General features: G+C 63.7%; 7 protein-coding genes across 7 annotated transcripts in view; 2 read left to right on the forward strand and 5 right to left on the reverse strand.

Moving 5' to 3' along the window:
• Positions 1-4,742, forward strand: part of EMIHUDRAFT_442035 (hypothetical protein) — a 6,419-nt gene extending 1,677 nt beyond the window's left edge. The window contains exon 5 of the mRNA XM_005784291.1: positions 4,632-4,742. The gene's annotated coding sequence lies outside the window, so the exon portion shown is untranslated. The remainder of the gene's footprint in view (positions 1-4,631) is intronic.
• A 2,834-nt stretch (positions 4,743-7,576) lies between these two features.
• Positions 7,577-9,389, forward strand: EMIHUDRAFT_456152 (hypothetical protein). Its single transcript, XM_005784292.1, has 3 exons — positions 7,577-8,551; positions 8,625-8,742; positions 8,908-9,389. Exons 1-3 carry the CDS (start codon positions 7,687-7,689, stop codon positions 9,155-9,157), a joined length of 1,233 nt encoding a protein of 410 aa, XP_005784349.1. The 5' UTR covers positions 7,577-7,686; the 3' UTR covers positions 9,158-9,389.
• Positions 9,390-9,574: 185 nt separating this feature from the next.
• Positions 9,575-10,396, reverse strand: EMIHUDRAFT_45403 (hypothetical protein; the record flags this gene model as incomplete). Its single annotated transcript, XM_005784293.1, has 2 exons — positions 9,575-10,003; positions 10,220-10,396. Coding segments are annotated over 2 exons (606 nt in total), but the record flags the coding sequence as incomplete, so codon positions are not given.
• Positions 10,397-11,507: 1,111 nt separating this feature from the next.
• On the reverse strand, positions 11,508-12,474 carry EMIHUDRAFT_442036 (hypothetical protein; the record flags this gene model as incomplete). Its single annotated transcript, XM_005784294.1, has 2 exons — positions 11,995-12,474; positions 11,508-11,911 (listed from the first exon to the last, which is right to left on the reverse strand). Coding segments are annotated over exons 1-2 (738 nt in total), but the record flags the coding sequence as incomplete, so codon positions are not given.
• Positions 12,475-14,754: 2,280 nt separating this feature from the next.
• On the reverse strand, positions 14,755-15,612 carry EMIHUDRAFT_72112 (hypothetical protein; the record flags this gene model as incomplete). The annotated part of the gene is made up of 1 exon (XM_005784295.1): positions 14,755-15,612. A coding segment is annotated over one exon (858 nt), but the record flags the coding sequence as incomplete, so codon positions are not given.
• Positions 15,613-17,081: 1,469 nt separating this feature from the next.
• Positions 17,082-18,064, reverse strand: EMIHUDRAFT_456154 (hypothetical protein; the record flags this gene model as incomplete). The annotated part of the gene is made up of 1 exon (XM_005784296.1): positions 17,082-18,064. One exon carries the CDS (start codon positions 18,062-18,064, stop codon positions 17,279-17,281), a length of 786 nt encoding a protein of 261 aa, XP_005784353.1. The 3' UTR covers positions 17,082-17,278.
• Positions 18,065-19,031: 967 nt separating this feature from the next.
• Positions 19,032-20,417, reverse strand: EMIHUDRAFT_112484 (hypothetical protein; the record flags this gene model as incomplete). Its single annotated transcript, XM_005784297.1, has 1 exon — positions 19,032-20,417. The coding sequence occupies one exon, from the start codon at positions 20,415-20,417 to the stop codon at positions 19,032-19,034; it is 1,386 nt and encodes a 461-aa protein (XP_005784354.1).
• Positions 20,418-22,879: the final 2,462 nt, after the last annotated feature.

Here is a 22,879-nt window from a genome sequence, read left to right on the forward strand (position 1 = left end):
GAGCCGACGTACTGCAGCGCGCGCTCAAAGAGGCCGCGCACGCGCTCCGGCTCGTCGGCCCAGTGGCGGGCCGCGTGCGCGCAGTAGAGCGTCCACATCTCGACCGAGTAGGCGCACGGCACCACCGCACGCTCGTACACCGCCACCGCCGCCGGCTCGTCCGCCGCCGCCAGCTCAAGCTCCGCGCGCCGCTTCCAGTAGCCAAAGCAGAGCGGGTAGCGGTCGAGGAGCGCCTCGAGCGCCTGCCGCAGCTGCACCGGGTCCCGACCCTGCTGCTCGAGGTCCACCACGCGCGAGACGAGCAACGCGAAGGTCATATGCAGCAGGAGAAAGAGAAGAAGAATTCGTACGCCGAACCTGTACGAGGACACGGCGGCGCTTAAGCGCCCCGTCCCCCGACCGTGACTCGTGCGGAGCCGCGCTTGTGCGGCCAGACACCCGTCCCGGCAGAGAGAGCGTGAGAGTAGCCGTGCGTTTCGATATAGAGGCGTCTTGTTATAATAACTTAACGACATGGCTGGACACTGAGGGCCCAACTTCAGAATCGTGCTTTGAGTTGGGTTGTTTCGTGTTGGGTTGGGTTGTTGGCCCGGGTTGGGTTGTTCCGTGAGGTTGGGTCGTCGGCGCGAATGGTGAGGTCTCGACCGCCGCCGCTCACGCCAGCGGACGGCCACCATCGGTGTTTTTGGCTTCGCCACCGTCCAAGGCGTGCGCCATGCGCTCGCCGGCATCGAGCGAGCAACGTGATCGACCGAGCGGCTTGCTGTGTGGACGCCTTCTTCTGGCTCTCGTCGAGAGCGTTTTGCGTCCCGGCGGGTGGGAGAATATGTGTCGTCTGATGTGTCACTGTGTGCGTCACATCGGTCTTGATAACAAGCACGGTCGATCCGTCGAAGCGATACACTCGTTCCTATCACGCTGGAAGGCTGGCACGGAGCTCTGTGCCGGCACACAGCAAGAGCCGTGCGGCAAGAAGAGCTCGATGGGGAGCGAGAACCGTCAGAGGTGCTCACCCAGGTTTCGGAAGTCCGCCTTGATGCGGTCAGTTCCCCCCAGGTTTGACCGCGCAGCTCGCAAGACTCGTCGAGCACTCGCAGCCTTTCTGCGCCTGTGACTCTGCAAGCTATGCGGGAAGAGCAGTTTATCCGCAATATATCGACGAGTTCGAGAGAGCCACAGGCTTTCGCTCGGGAGGGATTGAGTGCATCGCGACGGACTTCAGGTTACACCTGAAAATCTGACGGTTCTCGCTCCCCATCGAGAGCTCTTCTCTTGCCGCACGGCTCTTCTGTGTGCCGGCGCAGAGCTCCATGCAAGCCTTCCAGCGTGATAGGAACGAGTGTATCGCTTTGACGGATCGACCGTGCTTGTTATCCACATCGATGTGAAGTCGGAAGGCTGCGGCTGCGCGAGGAGCACCTGGCCGTGCGGGCGCTGTGCCGCAAGGCGGGCAAGACCTGCGCGGCGGCGTGCCGCGCCGTGACGCTGGATTGCTTCGAGAGCCTGAATGACCTGAATGACCAGGACGCTGCGGCTGCGGCTCTCTTTGTGCGGCACAGCGCGAGGCTGAAGACGCTCAGCCTCTACGGCAACCGGATCGGCGACGCGGGCGCGGCTGCTATCGGCGAGGCCCTGAAAGCCAACAAGGCCCTGCGGATTCTCAACCTCGGCAGCAACCAGATCGGCGAGGCAGGCGCGGCAGCAGTCGGCGAGGGGCTCAAGGCGAACACAGGGCTGCAGACCCTTGCCCTCGGCACCAACCGCATCGGCGACCCTGGCGCCATCGCCATCGCCGAGGGGCTCAAGTCCAACAACGCGCTGAAGCAGCTGATTCTCTACAACAATCGGATCGGCGACGCGGGCGCGGCCGCCCTCGCGGAGGCCGTGAAGACCAACACCGTGTTGGAGAACCTCACGCTCTTCAACAACAACATCGGGGACGCGGGCGCGGCCGCCCTCGCAGAGGCCGTGAAGACCACCACCGTGATGGAGAGGCTCTTGCTCTTCAACAACAACATCGGGGACGCGGGCGCGGCCGCCCTCGGCGAGAGCCTCAGGGTCAACACGACGGTGGCTGAGCTCGACCTGCGCTTCAACCCCATCGGCGAGGCAGCCAAGCAGGCACTCAGGAGCAGTGGCGGGTCGCGAGTTCAGCTTCATGAATGAGTCCTCGTCTCGCCTGCAAGCTTTCATCGTCACATCTGAGCCGTGCCATCTCATGGCTGGCTTGGACTACGGCTTATGGGGGCAGTAGGGCACTTGCATCGCTGGGCGGCTAGACTTATCCAAGATATTTGTAGCATTTATAGCACGAATGGCCAAGAGAAATGAAAGTTAAGGGGCGCCATCGAAAGAAAGAAAAAAACGACTGAAAAAACGAAGAAAGCGAGACGAAAGAAAGTACGCATGCACCCGATTCACACGTAGAGCTTCCACACGAGCCAGCACGCACCAAGGTCCAACAACACTTCACGCCTCGGGTCTGCCCCCTCTCGCCCCGGGTCTGCCCTCTCACGCCTCGGGTCTGCCCCCTCTCTTTCTTATTTCGGGTATGGAGTCCGTGAGTGCCGGGGCAGCGTGCATGCAATCACGGGCGCTATTTTGTCGTACTCCTCTTCGGCGAGCGCTCCAAATCTAGACCCCATTGCCTTTAAGGAGGCTGCCCTCGCGCGTCTCAGGAATGTGGCGGTGTCTTTTGAGTCCGGCGCCTCCCGTTCGACTCCAGTTGCAGTTCGACTCTTGCTGTCGCCCTCGCCGCGTGTTTGTCAAGCTTCCGCATGAAGTGACGCGCCTCTTCCTTATTTCCAGCGCAGCTGCCGCTCAGTATGTGCGCCAACGACGCCTGTGGTGGCTCGCTGTCTTCTTGTTTCCAGTCGTCCCAGTCTCTCAGTTCTCCGATTCTCCTCCTTGCGCTTGCCTCGCGCTCCTCTTTTGCGGCCTCATCCCTAGCCGCTTTGCACGCTCTGCATCCCCAGAACGCACTTCTCGTGGCGGGGCCCCTCATTCCCCGTTTCTTTTCCCCCTTTAGAATACGCCTGTGGTGTGCCCCATGTGGCACCCCGACCTGTTGTCTCACCCTCCTGGCCCCCAAGATCGTTTTGGTCGTCACATTGTGATCCCCGACGTCGTCAAATGTTGCCCGCCTGTCCTTCCCCCCGTTCTCGTCTGGGAATCCTCTTCTTATGCGGTTTTTCTTTTTGCCCACGCCTCTTCTCCGACAGCTCCTGCTTCGCAGCTCCGCTCGCTCTCGCTGCGTCGAATGCGGCTGCAATCCTCGTCGATACGTGATGCCGTCGCGCCGTTCGCCTCGAGGGCTGCCGCGCTCGCGCTCAGCTCTCTGCTCGCGGCCTCGGCCGTCGCGCCCATGCAGCAGGCGGGCGGCGGCCCGCTCTCTCGCTGCCGCCGCACCGCCGGCCACCCTCCCGCCGCGCTTCGCCGTAGGCCGTTGCCGACGGTAGCACGGAGAAGTTCAAGTTCCCGCCCATCGACAAGAGTAAGAAGGACCGCTGCAAGTTCGTCTCCTCTGCCATGGGACAGGTGCGACCCGCCGCCAATCTCGCCACTGCCTCGCCATCGTCACACCGCCGTTAGAACGCCGCCGGTGCTGCGAGCCTGGGCTGACTGCCGCCGACCGCCGCCGCCTCTCGCCCTCCCTCCGGCAGGCCAACGCGGCCCGCGACGAGCTGTACGACCTGCGCGAGTGCAAGATGAGCGGCACCGACGCGGGCGGCTTTGACCTGTCTGGCGCGCTGATGGAGAAGGGCGACTTCTCGGGCACAAACTTCAAGGAGTCACAGCTCTCAAAGGCGTACGCGCCGGGCGCCAAGTTCGACGGCGCCGACTTTTCGAACGGCGTCGTCGACCGAGCATACTTTAACGGCGCGTCGTTCAAGGCGCGTCTGGGCTCCAGCCTGGCCGTGTCTCGGCCGCATCTGAGCCACATCTGAGCCACATCTGAGCCGCACCGCCGCCGCACCTGCGCCGCACTTGCGCCCCACTTCGGCCGCACCAGCTCGCCTCTCCTCTCACCTCCTCGCCCCGCCGCTCTCCCCGCTCCTAAAGGGCGCCGTCTTCAGCAACGCGGTGCTGTCGGGCACGACCTTCGAGAACGCCGACCTGTCCGACACGGACTGGACCGACGCGTACATCGGCATGTTCGACCAGAAGAAGCTGTGCAAGAACCCGACGCTGCAAGGGGAGAACGCAAAGACAGGCGCCCCGCCACACACAAGAGACGCAGATCGGGCCTGGCTGACTCCCTTGGCGGTGCACTCCGATGCCCCTGGGACAGCCCCCGAGAACACACCCATCCACTCCCTCCCTCGAGCTCCAGCCGCTACACGCCCTCCCGTTCGTGCCCGCGCGATGCGCCGGAACACTCACGGTCCAGTATCCACTTGGTACTACCCTGACCTGCGATTCTTGACTTGCGATTCTTGACTTGCGATTCAGACCGTGCCTCTCGCACCGCTAGGCGCCCCGACGCGCGAGTCGGCAGGGTGCGGGCCGAGCGCATGAGCTGTACCAGTCGCCTGGCACGATGCCCCCCCCCCCTCCCGCGGGCTGACGGCCACTCCTCGATTTTGTGTACCCTCCGTGTCGTCTCTGTTAGCTCTCACTGTCCGGATCTCTGTGTGCTGCCGGTGACGCGAGGTCGAGTCAGTCGCTCCGCTGCGCATCGCTCGCGCGCGGAAACATCCGAACCGTTCTGTGTGATTTAAGATACTCGCAAATGGATGACTCGCTCTCGCACAACCACCGCTACCAAGTACCATGCCACAGAAGACCCTTGTGGGCTACGTTGTACGTATCCAGAACACCTAAGATCATGCCCTAGAGCTCTCTATAAAGTGGGCCCGAGATATTCATTGAGGCTACACTCCACGAACTGGTCACTTGTAGTGAGCGTCGGGCTGGTGGTTCGACACCGAGTTTGAAAGATCTGTTTCTCACGTCTCTCTTCACAGGAAAATCCTGTGAAGAAAAGCGGAGAAAAAACAGAAACCTTTTCTGCCTCGGCCTTAGCCGTCGGTACTCCGAAAGCGTGCTATCCAAGTAGCACGCAGCCGGGTCCCGAAGGTGTCCCATCCCAAATTCGTGCTGTCGACTATTTTCGACTCTTACCGTCGTTGGTGTGTCCAGTCCGAGCCAGACTGTTCTTCACCTTTCTACCTAACCTAACCTCACGCTTCAAGAATTTTCCCTCCGCACTCCCACAACGGCTAGCCCCTGGGGTGTCGACGGGCCCCCGGGGGCGACGGGGGTGCTCTCCGGCCGTGGCGGCCGAAAACGTGCCGAGAATGGCCGCCGAGATACGCCGAGACTCGCCAAGAGTGGCTCCACCGCCCCGTTCGAACCCTCCTCCAACCCTCCTCCAAGAACCCTGTCCAACCCTCCTCCAACCCTCCTCCAACCCTCCTCCAACCCTCCTCCAACCCTCCTCCAACCCTCCTCCAACCCTCCTCCAACCCTCCTCCAACCCTCCTCCAACCCTCCTCCAACCCTCCTCCAACCCTCCTCCAACCCTCCTCCAACCCTCCTCCAACCCTCCTCCAACCCTCCTCCAACCCTCCTCCAACCCTCCTCCAACCCTCCTCCAACCCTCCTCCAACCCTGTCCAACCCTCCTCCAACCCTCCTCCAACCCTCCTCCAAACCCTCTCCCGAAGCTTGTCCGATCCTCCCTGCAGGCGCCGGGCGACGTGCTCCTCTTCTACTCTGCGATGATGCACGGCGCCCCAGGCGAGCCGAGAGACAGCCGAGAGACAGCCGAGAGGCAGCCGAGAGACAGCCGAGAGGCAGCCGAGAGGCAGCCGAGAGGCAGCCGAGAGGCGAGGCAGCCGTGAGGCAGCCGTGAGGCAGCCGAGAGGCAGCCGATAGACAGCCTAGAGGCAGCCGAGATTACCCGAGATTGTTCCACGCCGCGATGGCGCAGGGGATGTGCCGTGGGGATCCTGCCTGTCAGGATGTGGAGATGCGAGGGTTGCGCTGGAACCTTACCCTCACCACCGCGCGTGCGTGTGGAGAAGTGTACCAGACCTTGCCTGCTCGGAGCCCGCAGGCAACCCGGCCAGCTCGACGCGCCGCAGGCGCGGCTACGCGACACGTTGGTGCGGCGACGGAGTCGTGCCTGACGTCTGGTCTGGCTCCCGGCTAGAAGTGATTGGCCGCCCATGTCGTTGTCAGGTGCGGCGACGACATACTCTTTGACGAGCGGCCCGGCACGATGCACCGGGCGTGGAAGGAGGCGGGCGGCCGCCCTGCTTGCCAAAGGAGGGGGGTGGTGGGGGGTGGCGTGACACGATTGCCTCACCAGCGTGGCGTGTGACTGCAACCAGGCGGGGTTCGACTGCGGCCTGGCGGCGGGAGAGCACATCGGCTGCTCGCTGCACCCAGACGTGCTGCACCCTTCGGGCAATCTCGGGTAATCTCGGGCAATCTCGCTGCACCCAGACGTGTTGCGCGCGCGAGGGGTGGGGGTGGGGGTGGGGGGGGGGCAGCTGCCCGGGGTCTTGGCCCGCGGGAATGAGGAACAGCAGACGCGCAACATTGGCGAAGTTCTCTCTTCCGGAGTGAGCCTCCCTCAAGTGAGCCCTCGCGTTCTTAGGTATTTTAGCGCAGTTGATTAGCAGTCACGTGTTGTATAGTTGCCTCCATTGTCGAATGTGCCTTTTGAGATAGTTCGCGGCGGCGGGGCGGCAAAAAAACCCCTTTCAACCGCATGGGCAAAGAAAAAAGAAAAACTCCCCACTCTGCTGGCTGGGTTCCGGCTCCTAGCCAGATAGAGAGAGAGAGAGAGAGAGAGATGCTGCTCGCTGCGATGGCGAAAAACTCGTCTCGTGGCACACCGAGGGCTTATGCTCTGTCGAGACGTGAGGCGTATGCGCCCAGGAGGGGAGGGCGCATGCGTAACGACGCTGCTAGAGATGCCTTTCGGGGCCCAGAGATAAAACTTCTGATGCCATGCGTGACCTAGTAGTGTCCCCAGCTATGGGCGTGTCCACGTTGGAGCCAGGTGTGGTGTGGACGCGAGAATAGCTCCGCCGTTCATGGAGGCAACCGATGCGAGTCGACTGGTGTGTGTCGTCGTGGTTTCGTATCAAGAATTCTCTCTCTCCTAGCCAGATAGGGGGTCTGTTGGGACTGAGTCGCGCCAAAACGCCCTACCTACCTACCTATTGCGGGCGCCGACCGCCAGGCTCCGTGCCCCACCTACCTACCTATTCCCAGGCCGCGCAACGAAGCGAAAAAATGCCCGTTTGGCCCTCTGTGAATAGGCTCCCAGCGCCCGCCGCGCCGGCTTGTACCGCGGTGCGGCGCCGCTCGCGAGCCCGCCAGAGCATGGCCTACTGGGCTCTCGAGGCGTTGGACGGCTCCAAAACGCCGGCACTCTCTTGTTCCCTCGACAGAGTCGAGGGCACGGACCCTCCCGCCTACAAGCTCGGTCGCCGCCACCTACCTACCTATTGCGGGGCCCTCTGGGGCGGTCAAAACCGGACCTACCTACCTATCGCATAGGGTCCAACGGGTCCCGACAGACCCCCTATCTGGCTAGGAGCCGGAACCCTGGGCCATCCACTGCTACCCCGACCATTCCACCCCCCACCATCCCGGCCAGCCCTCTCCCGCTCACACGACTGCGTCCCATGGGCTCGCAGGCTCCCGCCGTCCGCCACGCTACGGCCGTATGTCGGAGATCGACCTGATCAGCAGCCTGCTCGACAAGGTTGCCAAGAAGCAGCGGGTCGACACCGTTCCCCAGCGCCTGGACGAGATGCTCCAGATCCTCGACTCCTGGGAAGACTCGGGCGCTGACGACGTCTCTCGCGCTGCGGCGCTCGCCTCACTCGGCAGCAAGCTCGAGGCGGTTGGCGTGGCGCAAGGAGAGAGCTCGAGGGCGCACGAGCTTGAGTCGTTGGTGCGCAAGCTGGGCAAGGCCGTGTGCAAGGCCATGCCCCAGCCCACGCTGCCGGACGTGCCGCTCGACGACGGCGCGCTGGTCCAGGTGCTCTACGTGCACATGCTCTGCGCCGGACGGTTCGACGTGGCGCTCGCTCTCGAGCAGGAAGCCGCCGACGCGATCGCGGCGCCGACGCTGCAGCTGCGTGCGCCGCTCGAGGCGCTGCACGCCGCCCTCTCCGCCTTGCGCGCTCGCGATCTCTCGCCGGCGCTCGCATGGGCGGCGGACCACCGAGAGCGGCTCGAGGCTCTCGGGTCGCGGCTGCCGTTCTTTCTCGCGCGACTCGCCTTTGTGTCACATCTCGAGAAAGGCGAGACGCTGGCCGCCCTCGCGCTCGCTCGGGAGCGGTTGCTCCCGCTCGCGCTCGGTGAGGGCTGCCGCTCCCCCTGGGGCAAGCTCGAGCTGTCGGCGACGGTGCTGCGCGGTGCGGCGGCGGGCGAGTGCGCGCACGGGATCGCAGCTGTGCGGTCTCTGATGGGATCGCTCGCATTCGCGCCGGCGCTGCGCGGCTCGCCGTACGAGTGGCTGCTCGAGCCCAGCCTGGCGGAGGAGGCCTGTGAGGTGCTCACGTGCGAGGCGCTCGCGGCGCTCGGTTTGCTCGACGAGCCGCCGGAGACGCCTGAAAACGAACTCTCGGGCGGCCGACGGCCTTTTCTTTTGTCCAGGCCTGCCGGCAGCTCCCGGGTCTGCCCTCAGCTCCTGCGTGGCGGCGGGGGAGGCGGTGCTGCCTCGGCTCGTCAAGCTCTCCTCCCTCCTCGGCCCCAAGTTTCTCGACGTGTGGCGGTCGGGCAGATAGATAGATACTGAGGCGAAGAGAAGAGCAGACAACGGCTCGGACCGGACACATGCGCGGTGCGGGTGGGGACGCGGGACCGGAGAGGACGGCACGCTGGAGGGACACACAGACACACAGACTCACAACCGACACTCAGCTAGCTTAGCTGCCAGGTCGGGCGGCGAGCTCCCGGTCGAGCTCGAGCTGCCCCCGACGCACCGCATGCACCACTCCATCTTTGCGTGCCCCGTCTCCAAGGAGCCGACCACGCCGGGAAACCCGCCCATGCTGCTGCCGTGCGGCCACGTGCTCGCGCTCGGCTCGCTGACGAAGCTCGCGCGCGGAAGCCGCACCGTCCGGTTCAAGTGCCCGTACTGCCCGGCAGAGGCCACCACCGCGATGGCCAAGGTGCTGCACCTTTAGAGCGACTTCTCCGAAGCCTCATCCGCGGGCTGGCAGCCGTAGCGCAGATAGACGATCCTGTGAAGACCACCTGTGCGTCCAGCCGCCCCATTCGGCTCGGCCTTCGGCCCCGCGCGTTCGGGTGCACCCTGTTCGGAGACGTGGAGAATTCGGACATCTCGGAAGTGTCGACGTTGAGTTCGAGGGGCTCAGGCAGCGCTCACAAGTACAATCTACAAATAGTACAAAGAGGACAAAACCTCGCTGTTGTGTTTGTGTGCAGTTGGTTTTCTACACTAGCGCAAACAAACAAAGGACACAGAGATCGCCTCACATCGCGCCTCTTCGGAGCCATGGCAACCACTCATCGAGCGTGCTGTCGCTCCCATACCAAGGGTTCTCCTTGGAGCCCTCGGGAGTGACGAGGTGGCCGATGAGGCTGCGAGGCATGTGGTTCACGCCCTCGAGCACGAGCTTATCTGCACCGCCCACGCTTAGCGCCGCATCCGCCGTCGTGATGCCATCGCCGTCGAGCTCGGCGACATTCGCCCAGGGACCTGCGCAGATGTGATACGAGGCGCGTGCCATTGCCGACACCTTTCCACGGATGCCCTTCGAAGCGACGGTGAGGCAGCGGACACCGACCGGCAACGCACCGCCGTCGTCGTTGGCACGCGCGACGTGCGGCGCCATCGGCCCAAGCCTCGCCACGTGCGGTGAGCCGAGGGTCACCAGCCGATTGACGAGCTTGGCCCCGTCCCACGTGCGACCATAGTGTGCCTTCTGTGACAGGTAGAGCCGTGAGAGCCAACCACCCGCGGAGTGAGCCACAAGAGCAATCTTGCTCGCCATTTCCTCGGCGGGCGGCTGGTCGCGGGCGTTCGAGGCGGCCGCTGCAGCAGAGGAGGCACCGCCCTTGCCGAGCAGCATGTCCAGGAGCGATGTCGGAAGCGGCGGCACATCCAGCGGGCGTAGCTGGCGACTTGCCATGACCGGCTGGGCGCGTTGGTAGCGCACTGCAGAGGCGGTGGAGGTGGCGTGGGGCTGCGCCGCATCGTCCGCGCCTGCAGAGACGCGCGCGACATGCTGCACCGTATGGTCGATCGCGTCTAGGATGGGGCGGTAAGAGTTGGTCGACATCGTCGGCAGCCAGTGGTACCACTCCAAGGGCACCACGGCTACAGGCACGCCGCGCGCCGCCATCGACTCGGCCATGTCGGCATACTGCTGGTGCCCACACATGAAGCCAGGCACGATGACGACGGCAGGTGTCTCGCCGTCGGCCACCGCTCCATCCTCGAGCCGCTCGCCGAGCCGCTCAAGAACGCCAGGCTCGAGAGTCGCGCCGCTCGCGCAGCCAGCCTCGAGCGTGTCGAATGTGGCGGCTGTGCGCCGCGTGGCCCGCTGACGCTCGTCGACGGCACCTGCCGCGATGCGAACAAGCGCGTCGACGCGGCCATCGCCATCAAGGTCGACGAGCCTGCTATCAGCGACGCCGTCGCCGTTCGTGTCGACGAGTGTGCCGGGACCGTAGTGCGGTAGCGGCGTTGGCGTGGCCGGTGTGGGCGCGGAAGTTGACACGGCACTGCTCGAGGCACTGCTGTCTCTCAGTGGGCTGAGCTCTCCGGAGACGAAACCGCCCGCAACGCCGGAGAGAAGCCGCCATGCGGCTTCGGCGATGTCGGTGACGCGCGAGATCTTGCCGCTCGACAAGTCAATCTGCACCTGAGACATGCCTCGCCCGTTGGGTAGCGGCTCGCCGTCGATGAGCGCCTGCCACTCGACGCCCACGACGCCCTCGTGCCCCTCGGTGAGAGCAACAATCTGTAAGCTGATGTCGGGCATCCTGTCGGCGATCCACGAGAGGCCCCGCTCGGCCAGCTGCGTTGCGCAGAAGGCCGGATGGAACTTGAGGGCTTCGAGCAGCCTCTCCTTGCCGGATATCACCGTCGCCTGGCCAAGCAGCAAATCCTCGTACACGCAATCGTCGGTGATGAAATCGCCGAGCCGATCCAAGTTGCGCCTGTTGAACGCTGTGTAGAAGCCCAGCACGCTCGCCCCACCCTCCGTCGTAGGAAGCACCGCGGAAGGCCTCGCCTCCGTCGGCAGCGCCTCTTCTGCGCCGAGCGAGTGAAGCAAGCTCGGAGAGCCCAATCGGTTCCGCCCAGCCTCTGCGGCTGCCGCCGCGGCTGCAGTCTCTGCTGCGCGGTCGGTCGAAAGCTGGATGATGTGGTCCACCACTCCGTCTTGGTCGCTGTCCACCAGCAGCGCGTCGGCGACGCCGTCGCCGTCCGTATCGAGAAGCATCGGGACGCGCACGCTCACGTCAGCACTGCGGATGCACCCCTCCGCGCACCCCTCCTCAGATCCACTCCCGGATTCGTCCACCTGTTCCCTTGCGCGCTCCGGCGACCAGTGGAGGCGTTCTTGCGCCCAACGGAGGGCGCCGACAGCCGCCTTGCCGGCCGCGCGCCATGGCGCCTCCGAGACGTCAACCACGCGGCACACCTTACCCGTCTCATTGCAGAGCTGCATCTTGGTGATGCCGCGGCCGAGGGCAAGGGGCACTCCGCCGAGCTCGGCCTGCCACTCGATGACCGCCTCGCCGTCCACTGTGGCGGTGGACTCGACCGAGAGGCGCAGGCGTGGCAGCTCGGCCCCAAGAAGCTTCCTTGGCAGGGAGTCGGAGATAATGTGAGGGTGGTGACGCAGAGCGCCGATGACGTCGTGAATGCCGACCGCGCGCATCCCGACCACCATGTCCTCATACTCCACCTGACAGAGTGGCGGTGGCTGGTCGGAATGGGGTGCCTTGCGGGAGGGGGGGAGGGGGGAGTGCAAGGCGTGGGGGGTGGAACCTTCTCCGAGAAAAGCGCCGCTGCAGCTTCACCCGACGTGGAGAGCGCCTCAAGTAGGTGGGTCAGATGCGCCGCCTCGAGTCGCGCGGGCGCAGGTCCGCCGTGGCGAGGTGCGGAGGATATCGTGCGCGCTGGCTGGTGGGGTTTGTGGAAGCCCGCAGGCGGGCGCACTGCAGCACCCACCCGCAACGCTGAGGCCGAGCCGATGCTCAACAGCAGCAAGAGCCACATCAGGAGCGTCCGTACGCGAACATCGATGCGGAGGAACACACGCTTTGCTCTCCGCTGACGGAGCTCGAGGTGCAGATGGCGGTGGCCCTCTTCATCAATGGGCATCGTGAATGAAATCTCCAGGTTCGCGATTGAACGCCACTCTTCTCGCGTCAACTTCGGCCACGTGTGCGAACTTCGGCGGAAGGCTGGCCTCGGAGTTTCACCATCCGGAGTTTCACCATCGTCGCTGGAGTCCCACGATTGCGACAGGCGGGCAGGCGCGCTATTCTCCTTTGTCAACTCCGCGCTCATTGCGTCTCCGGCTTCGCGTCCCACCTTGTTTTCGATCTGCAGTGCGCGCAGGCGACGGCGGACGAGCGTCAGCATAAGATGGGATGAGCGGGGCGCGGGTCGCTTCGGGCGTCGCGGGAGCGCAGTAGGCATGGATGGCGGTCACTGTTGCATCCAGGTGTGCGCAAGATTCGCGTTGCCGAGCCTGGGAAGGAGCCGCTGGCGAGGCGGTCGCAGCACGGCGGGAACAGGCACGAGCGCGCTGCAGCGCATGAGATGTGGGGCGAAATAGCCGGGCACGCTCGCGCAAGGGACAACACGCGCCCAAGGCAAGGCGGGGCGGGCAGGTGCACCTGCTGGACGTCATGGACGCTTTTTGAAGCACGAATTTTTGAAAGAATTCTCGGCGCGTGCTCCCTCTCACGGCACTGGGCACGGGGACTGGAGCGCACTGGCACTAACACAGGTACACTACGGGAGTCGCTTTATAGGCGTCTCCCGCGAGGGCGGTGAGGCACTTAGCTCCGTGCACTCGCGCCCGCCCCGCCGCCACACAGGCACAGCAACTCCGAGCGGACAGGCCAAAGAAAGGCAAAGCTCATCCACAATCTGGTATCTGCTCTGCGATTGCTGTGTGGAAGAACGACCGAGATACGCTGTTTCTGCAGCCCTAGCCAATTCTTTGTAAAGACGAACCACCAGCCTGACGCGACCGAAAGGCTAAGCTAAAAATGAAGCCAAAATCGGTCGGAGCGCAGCAAGAAAGATCTCGCCCCCCCCTCTCTCTCTGAGCGAAACCCGGCCGGCCCCTGCCCTGCCTCTACCTACCTACCGTGTGCGGCCTCACAGCTCTCATGCCATAGTGCAGCAGAGCAAAGAAGTCCATGCGGACATATACCCCGTTGGCGCATGTGTGTGCGCGCGCGCGCGTATGTCATGTATCATATCTATCTATCCGTCAAGGAGGCTCCTAGCCGAGCTGCTGCGGCCGCCCAGTGAGCGAGCGCTGAGTGACCGAACGGTTGGTGGGGGAACCATTCTCTTCCCTGCGAGTGCGTCGAGTGGGTCTGAGGCCGACCCGCTCACTTGAGCCTTTGGCAGCTCGGTCGCCCCTGCCCTCACCGAGGCGCGCAGCTTGTGGAGGTGGAGTAGCTGGAGCAGCGTAGCGTTGGCACAGATGACCCCAAGGGCTAGAGCGAGGACGTCATTCGTGCCGTAGACATCGTAGGTGGCGGCAAGCGATTCCAAGATCTGGGCGCCGGTCTGCCCCCAGCAGAGCTGCCGGGCTACCGTTGGCTCACAGACAAAACCGCTGTCCGGGCAAGTCGCCACGTCACTCCACGACAAGCCCGTCGTCTTGCAACTTGCCGCGCCGTCGTACAGGGGCGTGTCGTGGAATAGGGTATACGCATTCGCGCGCACGGACCACCGGAGGGGCAGCACGTAAGTCAAGATGCGGAACGGCCAGATGATGTTGGCGGCGGGCAGTAGGAAGCCGTTCATCAGTAGCGAGGCGAACCAGATGTTCACAAACGCCAGTAGCCCGATGACAGGGTGCGCAAGGAGCGAGCATGCCTGTGAGAGGGACTCGAAGGCCCACAGCGTCGCAGCGGTCACAACCGTGTGCAAGGGAAAGGCCGACCAGTGCCACCCGCCGATCGCAAACACCGGCGTGAGCGACGCCACCGCGAGCACAAACATCATGGGCAACTGAATAAGCATACGCACTAGGGCGTAGGTGCTAGGGTCGTACATGGCCGACCGGAGCTCCCTTCGCACCGTTGGCGCATCCATGGCCGCACCGAGCAGAGGTAGGACGCCAAAAGCGGGCGCCAAGTTGGAGATCCACCACTGGAGGAACTCGCGGTTGAAGAGCTGCTCCTGCACACGCGACCGCGAGTCGACGTACAGCCCGGCGAAGAAGCTGCCGACGATGATAAAGCTGATTATGCGAGCGAGGTAGAGAGTCGGATCGCGGAACACTAGCAGGCTGTGCCGGCGCAGCAAGACCAGCACCGCGCGCCCCGCGCCCACACCTTGCGCGCCCTGATGGGTGTTCATCGTTTGCAGACGGCCATCATCGTTTGCAGATGCCGGAAGGGTGTTGATCGTTTGCAGATGGGACTGCAACGAGCTCTCTCGCGCTATCTCAGCAACTTCGAAGCTGCTTGTGCTCGCGCCACTGCTCGGAAGGCCGAGGCAGAGAGAGTCCCACGCAGCTAGTAGCGCGTCGACCTCTTCGCGGCTAGCAAAGTCGGCGTTGACCGCATCGAGCATGAAATCGGCCACGTTCGTATGCTGCGGCACCGGACGACCCACCGACGACAAGAAGGAAGACAGCTCGCAAGCCGCTCCGTAGTACGCCGAACGGCCGCCCGAGAGGACGAGCGCAAGGTCCAGCCGCGCAAACACCGACGGCGACGGCTGGTGAAGAGTGCACACCACCGCAGTGCCCAGCCGCTCGCTTGCCTCCTTGAGCAGCCGCATCACGGCCGCGGCACTCGCAGCGTCCAACCCAGACGTCGGTTCGTCGCAGAGCAGCACCGCCGGCTTCTTTGCCAGCGCCAGGCCGATCGACAGACGCCGCTTCTGGCCGCCAGACAGCCCCTTTATCAGGGCGTTCCCCACCCTCGTGTCCTGGCAGGACTCGAGGCCAAGCGCGAGCAGCAGCCGGTTGGTTGCCACCCACCGCTCCGTCCGATCGAGGTTGGGCTCGCAGAGGTCGATGGCGTACTGCAGCTGCTCGCGGCAGCTCAGGTAGGTCCACAGGCTGTCCGTCTGCTCCACCGACGCGCACTGGCGCGCAAAGCCTTCCGCGCTCAGCCGCTGGCCGTCCAGCGTCACGAGGCCGCGCGACACGCCCGCTGGCATCGCCTTCAGCGCGAGCAGCTTGAGCAGCGTCGTCTTGCCCGAGCCGGACGGGCCCAACACCGCGAGCACCTGCCCCGTGCGCACCGCGCCCGACACGCCCCGGAGCAGCGACTCGCCCGTCTTCTTCAGTGTGAAGCTGCACTCGTGAAAGGCCAACGTGGTTTCACGCGCATGCCCCCCGTCGTCTGCACGCAGCTTGTCTCCGATGATCGTCTCGATCGGGTAGCGAGCCAGCTTGGGCATGAGCGCGGCGAAAGCAGTCCACTCCTCTCGCGTCATCTTTCCCAGCTTTTTCGCCAGCCCAAAGTTCCGGAACAGGGGCCGCGCCTCGCCGATTGAGATGTGGCCGATCCACCAGAACACAATGGCAAGCAACTGCTCACGCGAGCAGTAGCCAAGGCTCGGGTTGACGATGAGGGAGTCGAGCGCCCAGAGCTCATTGTACGAAAAGTGCTCGACCATAGCCGGCAGAATGATGAGTTCTTCCTCTTCGAGGTGCTGAAATAACGCCTTGCGCGCCCTTGCCAGCTCCGGGCCGCCGCCGCCCTCACGCAGCGCGCTAATCGCCGCATGCGCCGCCTCCTCGAGCCGCGCGTGCCCTTCATGGATGCAGTCGGGCACCTTGAAGCCGCGCGACTCGAGTGCTGGCATGAAGAGATCGTCCTCCACGCGCACGTGCATCGAGAGGATATCCATCCATTTCGTCAGGCCTTTGAGCGCCGCGGGAAGATTGCCATCGCGTTGCATGGCAATAATGATGTCCAAATGGTTGCGGAAGGCGTTGTGGATGAAGACGTACGTCCCCGCTATCGCCGGGTAGCTTGGATGGCGCTTGAGCTCCATCCCCTCGATGAACCGGCACTCGCTCCCGACGTGGAGCTTTCCGAGCCGTCCGGTCGCAAACAACTTTGCGCGCTCCGACCCAGGGTAGGAATCGGGATGCTGCTGCTTCCTCGCCTCCAGGTACTGGTCCACGCCGTCGGTCCACGTCTGCCGCTTCACAACACCGTTAAGTTGCTCTGCGAGATCGTCCGAGCGCTGCTTCGCCGCATCAATAAGCAGATCAGTGTCGCGCCTGTAGCTCTCCATCGCCTCAAGGACGGCGTCACGCTCTTGTTGGAGCTGCTCCTCTCGCGTCGGAAGCGCAGGAGCAGTTTCACCGATGTGAAGCGTCTCGGGGTCCTCGGCGGCTGTCGCGAGAGTATACTCGTCTTGCGCGCCGAGACGCAGGATCGAGCCTATCGTAAACGGCATCGCCGCCGGCGACGGCGGCGGCACGGACCAGCAGCAAACTCGAGCGCCGGTAACCCGCCGGCTTCAGTGCGTCTGTTCACATAAACGCACAGCGTCTGTTCACAGCACACGAGAGTAGGGCAAGTACTTCCGTGCGAAGAATCAGGCGTTTTGAGGGCCAAATTTCCAGAATTTGCCGTTTCCACACCTCTCCAGACCCCCAAATTTCCAGAAATTCCCCAGTTCCCACACCTCTCAACAACAAAACTCTCACCTCTCCAGACCCGGCTCAAATTTCCGAAAGCCGGAAAGGAAATTCTAGAAAGAAATGGCATGACAGGGCCAATCCAAGTAGCGTGTCGTACCACGTATCTCTCCATAGTGTCGTCGTATCACTCCAAGTGGGTCGTAGAGCTCTAGAGCTTGTGTGCTCTCTGTCTCTCCTCTCCGGCTCGCCACACCCCACACGCATGGCGGTAACGCATATAGGATATAGATTTTCGGACCGAGGGTAACATGATACACGAGGTCACGACGCATAGGTGTACCGGTAACTAACTAAGACCACACCTACTAACCAGCCCAGGCCCGCTAGCGGCCGCTATTACACGCACGGCACAGGTGTCGCATCCGGGGGCGGACAGGGAGGGCGCGCCCGCGCGCGCGTGTCACTCACTCAGAGGCGCTCACAAATGACCAGCGAACCCCGATTGCCGCGAGTAATCCGCAGCTCGTCGTCAAGATAGAGCACATCGAGGTGTCCCTTTGGAGCTTTAGTCATCTGGTAGCTCATCGCGTCGTCGTCGCCAAGCTGCGAAGGCTTGATCAGGCCCATCAGACGCCTCAGCAACCAGTTCATCACGCGAACGCGCTTGCCTGGCTTGGCCACGAGCGCGGGGCCAAAGACCTCTCGCCACGCTGGCCGGTCACAACCCTCGGCGGGCCGCATGACGCCACCCGAGAAGGACACGGACAGGCGCGTGTCCGTTTCAACGGCGCAGGTCGCAAAGTTGATGATCTCGGCCGACAAACTCGGGCCATTGTCCCGCCCGATTGAAAATGGGATCTCTATCTCGTACTCGATCACGCCACCAACCGCACTCTCTTTGAGCGGATTGAGGATTGGCCCCAAGGTGCACATGAGATCTTTGGGTTGGAAAATGCCAAACGAGAGACGGCCGAGCGTGTACTGGAACGCGCCGCTCGCATCCCGAGTCCCGCCCGAATACTCTGGTGCGTTGATTTGCTGCCATTTGCCGAGTAGGGCCGACTCGCGTGTCGGTGCTTCGAACGGACAAAGAGAGGACAGCGCATCAACTGCAGCGACAACGGCAGGGGCCTTGGAGTTGCCGCCGTTGTCTGCAAGCGCGGAACGCAGGGCGCACTTGGCTGCAGGGATGGTGACAGCCGCCGCCCACGACAAAGAAACCAACAATCCGGCGGTGGCGGCTGCACGGGGCATGCTGGCGGCGCGCGGGCGGCGTGTTCCGGGGAACCGGGTCCCCGGGTAGCGGTGGGTCTCCTTAACCCTTTCAGGCACACATTTCGAGCGAGTGAAAACCAACTCCCGAGCACGGCGCCGCAGGCGCCTGTTGATAGGTCCAGGTGATAGCCCAGGATGGGCAATGCATTCGCCTACTTGGGCCTCAGATCGCCCGACCGCGTCCCGGTGCTCTGTGGTCGGATTTGTGACGCCGCCGCACCGCGCCGCGGCCGGGGGCCCGCCGGAGGACGAGGATGGCCGTGACGGACCGGGACGAGCTCTGGGAGGTTCAGTGTCAGTGAGTATATTGTAGAGGCCACTCATGTGCACAATATCTTGACTGAGAGCTAAGCCCGGGGAGGCGATGCCGGGGCCGTATAGCAGCTTGATGGTGATTCGCCGGCGTAGAAGCGGCCGCGGCGGGCTCCGGGTGCCTGAAAAGACGGATTTACGTGGGCTGTGGGAGATTTACTGTCGACTCAAACGACACTGTGCCGTGATCCTCTCATATATGGCTAAATAATTGACCGAGCCAAAAAAAAGTTCCACCGCTACGACTGGAGATATATCGAGATTGGGTCTCCAAGACCCTTATGAAGCAAAAGGGTTAAAATCCCTGTGTGGTGGCGGCGTGCCGTCCTCCCATCCCTCCCTTGGCTTGTATGTTTTCTTTCTTTCTTGTGGGTATCCCTGTGTGGTGGTGGTGTGCCGTCCTCCCATCCGCCCCGCGAGCGTCCCTTTGGGCTATTTGGCCGGGCGGTAAAGCGCAAAGCGGCTCCCTTCGTCCTTGGCGCTTGGGTTGTGTGTTCTTGTGTTTCTCTGATTTTTATTTCTTTCTTTTGGGGAGGTGCGCACGGTGGGTAGAGATGCATCGCGCGGGGCAGACGTCCACTTCCCGCACAAGCGAGTCTTGCCGCACGGTGCGGACGCGATACGCCGACGGAATTCACACGCACGTAAACATGAGGCGGACGTCCACATCCGGCACAAGCAAGCTGCCGTCCGATCGATAGCGGAGCAGCTCCTCCTCGTCCACGGCGTCCGTGACGGTCACCTCGTATCTGCGGAAGATGGCAGCGAGCGCGGAGCAGAGGAAGGCAAGGGATGTCTCCGCGGCGGTGCATCCGCGGGAGCCCACCCCGAACATGCGCAGCGCGCGACTCTCCCCCTGCGCATCCCTCGCAGCCTTGGACAAGGATGGCAGGGGCCCAGACCGAGGCACGCCAGGGTGCATGGCAAAAACCAGAGAGCCCTCGGGAACGGTCATGCCACGGTACTCGAAGTCTGCGAGAGCCTTTCGCGGGGGGCCGATTGCGAGGGAATAGGGACACTGGCGCATCACAGCTGCAAGCATCCGTGGCAGGCTCGAGCCGTACGGCTTCGAGGAGCTCTCGAGTTCGGAGCGGATCTCAGCCTGGGCAGCGGGATCGAGGGCCAACCGCCGGACGGTCCATTGCATCAGAAGGGGGAAGATCTCGCCACCACCAACGCAGGCGGAGACAAGCAACGGGAGGACCTCTTCACACTCAGCGTCGCTTCGCCCCGTGCGACGGAGCGCGTCGAGCAAGAGCTCGCGCACACGCTGCGCATAGTCAAGCTTCGTGGCGAACGGGTTGGGTGGGGCATTTGCCCGCTTGCGGTAACCCGCAAGCGACGAGAGGAGCTCGGAGCGCTCCGCAAGCGAGAGAGAGCCATCAAGATTGGTTCCGCCAAAGACGCCGAGCAGTGCACCCAGCATGCAAGCACCCACCGGTCCGGCAGGCCACACTGCGCCATTTGCTCCCTCGGAAGCTCCTGCGGCCACTGCAGCCTCGATGGCGGCGAATAGCTCAGGCTCCATTGAAGCCACTGCAGCGCGAACATCCTTGCCGCCAGCATTTTCAGAGAGCCACCTCTGCTGTTCCTTTCGAATAGGCTGAGCGGCCACGGGGTCGCGCTTCAAGAAGAGGAACTTATCGCCAAACGGGGTCTTTCCGGCGGGCAGCTGGGATCGGCCCGAGCAGGCAGGCAATGAGTACATCTCATCCACCATCGCCTCACTGACCACCCAAACCTGCCGTATGGGGCCGGTCTTGATGGTGAAGATGTCACCGAACTGCTCGCGGTAGTCGAGCAGCACACTCCCGAGGGGCTCGCCACCCATCGAATAACGGAAGAGGAAGTCGGGCGCACCCAACCCTGGCAGCTCGAATGGCCCCGGGAGAGCCTTAGATGCCCGCACGCTGGCACGTGGCCGCCTCGAGATCGCACGGGGTGGTGATCCACGGAAGGGTTGCTGCAAGCCGCTGATATGCGCGGCAGCCAGCGCTCCTATCACCGCTGCCGCGTGCATTGTACACCGGCACCGCTCGGTAACCGGACCGGTGCGGGTCGGAGGCGCGCGCGCGCGCGGGCCGGTGCACGGCGCAGAGACAAAACAAATCGATGCGCTCCGTCTCCCTTCCCTCTTTTGGGTTCCATTTTACAGCCTATTTTGGGCAAGGCGTCTATTCGGTGCTCTGCACGTTAGAGCGTGCGGCAGGCGTGCGGCAGGTATGAGCTCCTCGTCGCTGGGGCTCCCCACAGCCGAAGAGCTGCTCGACAGGCTGGCCCATCTCGAAGGGCTGAAGCAGGAGATGCGGCGGAGAAGTGCCGGCGGCGCCGACAGGTCGGGCCGGTACAGGAAGGTCGACACTGCGCGCCTCTCGTTTATCAACACTGTTGCGATCCCGGACCTGGCGCTGGGGAAGGTCCCGAGCCGCGCCGACTGGGACATGCTCTTTGGTCCGCACGACGACGACCTCTCCGGCCCCGCGAAGCGAGACGCCTACGCTTGGGCGGATGCCCATTACCGGGACGATCGTGCGGTCGCAAGCGCAGTTGCCTGAGCTTTCAAGCGCTCGGCAGCGGACGCTGTTGGAGTGGGTTGAAAGACACCCCGCCTCCTTCAGCAAACCTGTCGATGCGCCGCGCGGTGCGCCCGCTGTTTATCGGTTTGACTTCGGGGTCTTCCGAGACAAAGGCCTGACCGTTGCTGATCTCGCGCGTGACGGTACGGCTCGTGGTCTATTTTCTGGCCAGTCAGTCGGGGGTGGGCCGTACCTGCACTGGGTGGCAGGGTCGACGTTTGCCTGGCGATTTCCGGGCCACATGCAGCTATACCTTGCGTTGCTGCGTCTCAAGCAGACGCCTGTCAGCAGGGATCGGGCCGCCCCACCAGTCGCCCTCGACCTTACCGTGGCGCGTGCCGCTTACCGGGACTACGCCGGCGCGCAGCTCGTACCTCCGCGCGCCGCTGCAGGCTCGCGCTCCCCCCGCCCCCTCCCGTCCCGCGTGTGTGTGCGTCAGGGTTGGTGGACTAATGTTAGAACGGTGTTGGCACGTTAACGGTTAACACCACAGCCGCAGAGGTGTTAGAACGTGCTAACACTGCCACTCGGGAGGTGTTGGCACGCTCCGTTAGAGGGGTGGGGAGGCTAGGCGCGAATTCTTTGAAGGAGCGCTACCAGAGTCCAGAGTTGTCACGCGACCAGGTAAGGTAAGGTAAGGTAAACTTCTCCACACACACGAGGTGGTGGGGCAAGGGGGGGCAACCCTCGCGTCTCCACGTCTGACGACAGGAGCCCCACGGCATTCAAAGTGCAAGGCCCAGTGCGCGTGGGTGAGCGGTGTGTGTGTGTGTGTGTGTGTGTGTGTGTGTGTGTGTGTGTGTGTGTGTGTGTGTGTGTGTGTGTGTGTGTGTGTCTCACGTCACTGCATCCTCCGCCGGTTCCTCCCGTCGCCTCTTCTTTGTTCGAATGTTTTTCAATCCATCCTTCACGAAGCCCTCCCATGTAGCTAGCGTTCTTGGCGAATGTCTCGAAATGGCCAGCAGGCGCTGTCTGCTCGCGGTCTGTGCGGGCCGCTCGTCCTCCTCGCCCTTCTTCCGTCCTCCCGTCCCTCCCCTCCACCATGGCCTTCTCGGCACTTCTTTCTCCATCCGCCTCGCCCTGCCTTTTCGCATCGTGCCGTTCGCCCTCCATTCGGTGACCTCCATGGCTGTCCGCCCCTTTTTGGGTGGCGCTCTCGATACGGTTGCGTCAACCTCGACGTCGCTGTCGCCCTCCCCGTCCCCGCCGGCGTCCGTGCCTCGGTTCGCGTCATCGGTAGCGTCTCCGTTGTTCCCTCGTGCCCCGCCGTCGCCCTCTCTGCTCGGGCCGTTAGCGATTTCGCTCCTCCTGCGTGTCGCCCCTCCGTCCCCTCCCCTTTCTTCGTCGTCATCGTCGCTGTCGCGAAAGCCCTCCGGTCCCTCGATTCCCTCGCCTATCCCCTCCGCTGCGTCGTCCCAGTTTATATCCTCATCCTCTGCGCACGTCGCGTTGGCTTCCTCTCTCCCCCTTTCCTCCCTGCCCCTCTCGCTGTCTGGTGTTAATGGACCCCCTTCCTCTCCCTAGTCGGCCACCTTCCCCGTGAGCGCACCAGCGTGACGGTATCAGATGCGGCGTTGCCCTCGGCCAGTAGATCAGCGGCCGGCGGCGACAGTGGGTCAGCGGGTGCGCGGCCGCAAGAGCGCACTTCGTCAACATCGTCGACGCCGGCTCGGCCCGGCCAAGGCGGTCAGCCGGCCGGCATCAGGCCGAGTGGAGAGCCGTCGCAGTCGAGTGGAGAGCCGTCGCCAGCAGGTTCTGCAACGCCGATGCAGCCGTCGAGCGGACACGGCCAATCGTCGCCTCTCGCGCGCTGGTCCTTCAGCTCGCTGATTGGCTCGCCCACTCGGTGGTTGTCCGGCGGAAGTGCGAGTGGCGTCGCCAGCGGTGCCCCACCTGCTGCTTCGTC

The sequence above is a fragment of the Emiliania huxleyi genome, assembly GCF_000372725.1.
Source record: "Emiliania huxleyi CCMP1516 chromosome Unknown EMIHUscaffold_170, whole genome shotgun sequence".
Classification (NCBI taxonomy): domain Eukaryota; phylum Haptophyta; order Isochrysidales; family Noelaerhabdaceae; genus Emiliania; species Emiliania huxleyi.

Coding starts and splice junctions, on each gene's coding strand:
- EMIHUDRAFT_456152 (XM_005784292.1), top strand. CDS start 7,687: ATGTCGGAGATCGACCTGATCAGCAGCCTGCTCGACAAGGTTGCCAAG. Junction 8,552..8,624: donor CGAGGCGCTCGCGGCGCTCG/GTTTGCTCGACG, acceptor TCTTTTGTCCAG/GCCTGCCGGCAGCTCCCGGG. Junction 8,743..8,907: donor AAGTTTCTCGACGTGTGGCG/GTCGGGCAGATA, acceptor CTTAGCTGCCAG/GTCGGGCGGCGAGCTCCCGG.